This window comes from Arachis duranensis, chromosome 4 (assembly GCF_000817695.3).
Source record: "Arachis duranensis cultivar V14167 chromosome 4, aradu.V14167.gnm2.J7QH, whole genome shotgun sequence".
Classification (NCBI taxonomy): domain Eukaryota; kingdom Viridiplantae; phylum Streptophyta; class Magnoliopsida; order Fabales; family Fabaceae; genus Arachis; species Arachis duranensis.
Window position 1 is genome coordinate 97,751,651 of NC_029775.3, and position 4,379 is coordinate 97,756,029.

The 4,379-nt window shown below is 34.5% G+C and overlaps 1 protein-coding gene across 1 annotated transcript in view; it reads right to left on the reverse strand.

Moving 5' to 3' along the window:
* Positions 1-2,847: 2,847 nt before the first annotated feature.
* The window catches only part of LOC127746669 (probable WRKY transcription factor 4), a 4,319-nt gene continuing 2,787 nt past the window's right edge, over positions 2,848-4,379 (reverse strand). The window contains exon 3 of the mRNA XM_052260618.1: positions 2,848-3,101. Within this exon, the coding sequence (XP_052116578.1) occupies positions 2,848-3,101 (254 nt within the window). The remainder of the gene's footprint in view (positions 3,102-4,379) is intronic.

The window sequence follows — 4,379 nt, forward strand, 5'->3', positions numbered from 1 at the left end:
CATAGTGTGAACCATCATTGAAGTTTTCATCTCCTGCAACATATATACAACCAAACTCGAAACTAAATGGATGAGAATTCATAGTGAAAAGAGAAAATAAAAACAAAAGCAAAAAAGAAACAAAGAAAACAAACTTCAAAACAAAAACAAGCAAGCAAACAAAAAGCAAACTATTTACAATATCAATATATAAACAATAACCAATAACAAACACACATTGCGATTCCCCGGCAACAGTGTCAAAAATTTGATGTGGGCCAAATGTCGGTTTAGAGTTTCTCAAAAAGAATTACTTCGTCGGTAGTATAGTTCCAAACCAACAAATGATTATGATCATTTGTTGGTTTGGAAATATACTACTAACGAAGTAATTCTTTTGTGAAAATTTTAAACTGACATTTGGCCTGTGTCAATAATTTAATTAACTAAATTATTTGATATAATATATGTTTATATTTTAACTATTATTTTTTATATAAAAATAATTTTCCATGAATAGTCATCAAAAATAAAATATTAGAAAATTAATTTTTTGTTATACTTTTGTTTGCTTTTTTAAAAATTAGAGGTGTTTGCAGATCGAATTAGATATTAGTAAAATTTAGATCTGATCTACACTAAAATCATTAAACCGGATTCAATATCTGCATTTTAAAAGTTCAGATCCGATTTTATTTGATTCACATATTTGTGAATAGGATCGGATCGAATATATCCACAAAAAAGATATAAAAATAACAAAAAATTAACTAAGAAAAAAATAAAATTAACAAAAGTTAATAAAAAATTAAACAGAATACTATTAGGACATATATCAACCATTATATAAATCATTCTAGAAAATCTTGCAATAAAAAATTTAATTAAAGAAAAAATAAATTATGGCTATAGCACTGGCTCTCTAGCAGAACTAAAGAGCGAAGAAGAGATGGAGGTAGGGAGCTTTCGACGAAGCAGAAAAGAGCTTTCTTGTGGCTATGGAGAATAACAGAGCAGAGGCAATGGATTGGAGGAAGATCATTCCAATGGATCAAAATAGAAGTAATAGATCAGAAGAAGAAAAGAACGATGAGTAAATGATAGAAAGAGTTCTATTCTAGCGGTGAGTAGCAGAACAAAAGATAGCAGCAAGCTCCCTTTGTAGCTGTTCCAGTGACAAGGCATGAGGTGATGAACGCCATAGACGTAGCATGAGGAACGCCAACAAAAAATTGGAAGAACGAGGAACAAATAGGCGTGCTAGCCTCTGGTCTCTAAAGGTGCAAAAATTAAAAAAAAATGGAAAAATAGAGTTCAGGAATCTATAAGGAGAGTGAGGATGGAGGCATTAGAGATGTAACACCTTTACTTCTAGCATCTTATGATCGTACTAAAAGCTTAGGCGTTACTTATCTCTAATATGTTTATTTAATATTATAATTATTTAATATTGAGCCTTTGAGAATATAAACTGAATCCTTAGTTATGAAATCAAAAAGTCTTTACTTTAATTCACTTAATCACATAATTATATTCACAAAATAATAAATACATAAACTTAATCAAAACTTCTTAAATACAAATCCTACCCCTCTAAAAACTTCTTAAATACAGAACTTAACCCTTGCATCTTATCCGGAGTCACGAACTCTTATCCGGAGCAAGTGGATAATACCACTGCATCTTATCCAGTCACATATATCTCAATCATAATTCAATTTCATTTTCAAATTCATTCTCAATATCATTCAATTCAATCTCATAATTCAAACTCATTTTTCTTCATTCTTATTCCTCATCTCATTTTCGGAGCAAGGGGACAACGCCACTACCTCTTACCTGGAGTCACATATCTCATTCACTTTCAAATCTTCTTTTTTGCACTTCCTCAACCACAGTTCATTCTTTGCTTAAGAAATCAAGCTCAAACATATTTTTCTTCTCAGTAATTCAATTCAAAACTTAATTCATTATTTCCTTTAATAATTCAAGTAAAATAATATAATTCTTAAATTCATAATTTTCTAAATAACATTTCAAACAAAATCTCAGATTTTATAAAAATTTCGCCAACACCTCTCCTGAAAGTGGACTTTGCCACCCTTTTCGGGTTCCATCCAAACATTCCTCAAACTCCTTTAAATCATTTCCAAAATCACACTAATTCCAATATCTCAAATCAATTTGAAATCTCAGAAATTATTTTTGATAAATCAACAATCCAAATCCAATGTCTCAAACCCTTTTCAATAACTCAGACTCATTTCCAATATCAAAATATTTCGAAATCTCAAAAAAACCAATTCAGCAATCGCCAATTTAACAAAAATTATTCAATAACCCAAATTATTCAATCTTCTCAAATAATCAATAATTCAACTACAAACAATTATAATCGTCCAAAGTAACTCAAACCAATCCATAAAACTTACGAAATCACAAAATATACATTTTGCATTAATATCAATTTATAACAATTCTCGGAAATAGAATGAGTTTAAGAAAGCCGCAACCTTAACTCCAAACCACTTTCACAGCAACCATAGAAACTCTAATCGCAACATATAATAACTGAAACTCAATCTTATAGCATTTAACGCCGCAAAACCTCAGCGTAAGATTACAAAATAGTAAAGTGTTTTTCGAAACAAAAATGCTTACCGCAATCAAGAAGAAATGATTGAGTAAGTAGCAGCAGCTCCGGCGGTGGTGCCGGCAACACCCGTGCCATATTCGGCGACCAGAACGGCGGCAGAGCAGCTCCAACAGCTGCAGGCAGCTCAGCCGTCACCTCCATTTGTGCAACAACGGCCACCGCAGCAACAACATCTCTCCCCACCATCACCTCCTTTCTTTCCGACATCCAGCTCAGCGGCGGACTCCCCTATCAGCGGCGGGTTGCAGCAGTTCGATGGTAGCAGCAGCAGTTCTCCATGGATGGCGGCGACAAGCACTACCCCAGAGGTATCGATGGAGTCCATGGCAGAACGGTGACGAAGGTGCGGCAGTTCGAGACCCGCTACCCTCTCTCTCTGCATCGCCTTCTCTCTCACTCGCGGCTCTACTCCTCGACTGCGACGTGGCATGGTGGCAGCGCGACGAATGGTGGCGACTATAACACCCTACCACACAAAGTCTTATGCTTAAGTCATAAAACAGAGGTGGCGAGATATTACGACCTTTAAAAATAAAATTTAGTACGTATAGTATTGCAAAAATATTTATAACTAGGAGCCTTTAAAGAAAAAGGAAAAATTCAAAATCGTTAAATCAAAAAGCACAACACTCCGATCGATAACGTAAACAAACACATAAAGAGTAAGCTAATGTAAAGAGGTATATAAATGAGTGCCAAGATACATATATCAAGACTCGGGACTCGGCTTGCGAAGGTAACTGGTCCGAACGTAACAGTATACATACATATACATAAAGAAATTCCTAAAAGACAACCCAAAAGACAATATACAAATCATATTTCTCCAAAATAACCTCTAAGAGGAGCGAATACAAAATATATATATACACAGTGGAGAACATAAGTATCTAAGCAAAATACATGATTAAAATAAAATCCCAAAGGGCCAAGAATCTTCGCCAAAAGGAAGCCTCCAACATGCCTCAGCGAGGAGCCTCACGTCCTGCATCTGAAAACCACAAAATTCGCATGGGTGAGATCTGAAGGTTCTCAGCATGGTAACAGTGCCCAAATATCTAACATGTAATGTCCTAGGAAAGCCGAAGGCAATCCTAGAACTTCCAGATTATAATTAAAGCGTACAAGCATGCTAAACCATGAGAAATGTAAATAGGCAACCATCTTAAGGATCTTCAGACTAACTAAGTATCCCCTTTCCAAATCCTGCAAACCTCCCAACTGCCAACAGTAATAGAGATGCAAGTGAGGGAGAGGATTAGGCGTTAGCCGTTGTGTTTAGGGGAGGTCATTAGGGTTGGGAGATTGGGGGATATTGGCGTCGTTCGAGTCTTCTTTAGTTCTTTTTTTTTTTGAAAAACCAAAATGACGTCGTTTTGGAAAGCAAATTAAAAAAAAACTTTTGAACCGGCTGGGTGAACCAAAAAATTGTCGGTTCTTTAGTTTTCATCAGAACTAATCGGTTCAAATTGGTTCTCTACGGTTCTGATCCTTGCCCGGTCATATTAATCAAGCGGACCAATCAGGAGTCCGGTTCACTAGTTTTCCATGTCCGGATCTAACATTCATCTAACACATATTTTTCATGTCCAACTGTGTTTTAATAAAAAATAAAAAATATTTTTTCTAATACATTTGAACACACTTAAATATTATCACGTGTCAATGTATCTATCTTTATTCTTAACATGTATTTTTGAAATAAATTTAAAAATTATATATATTATTATTTGTTAAAAAAATT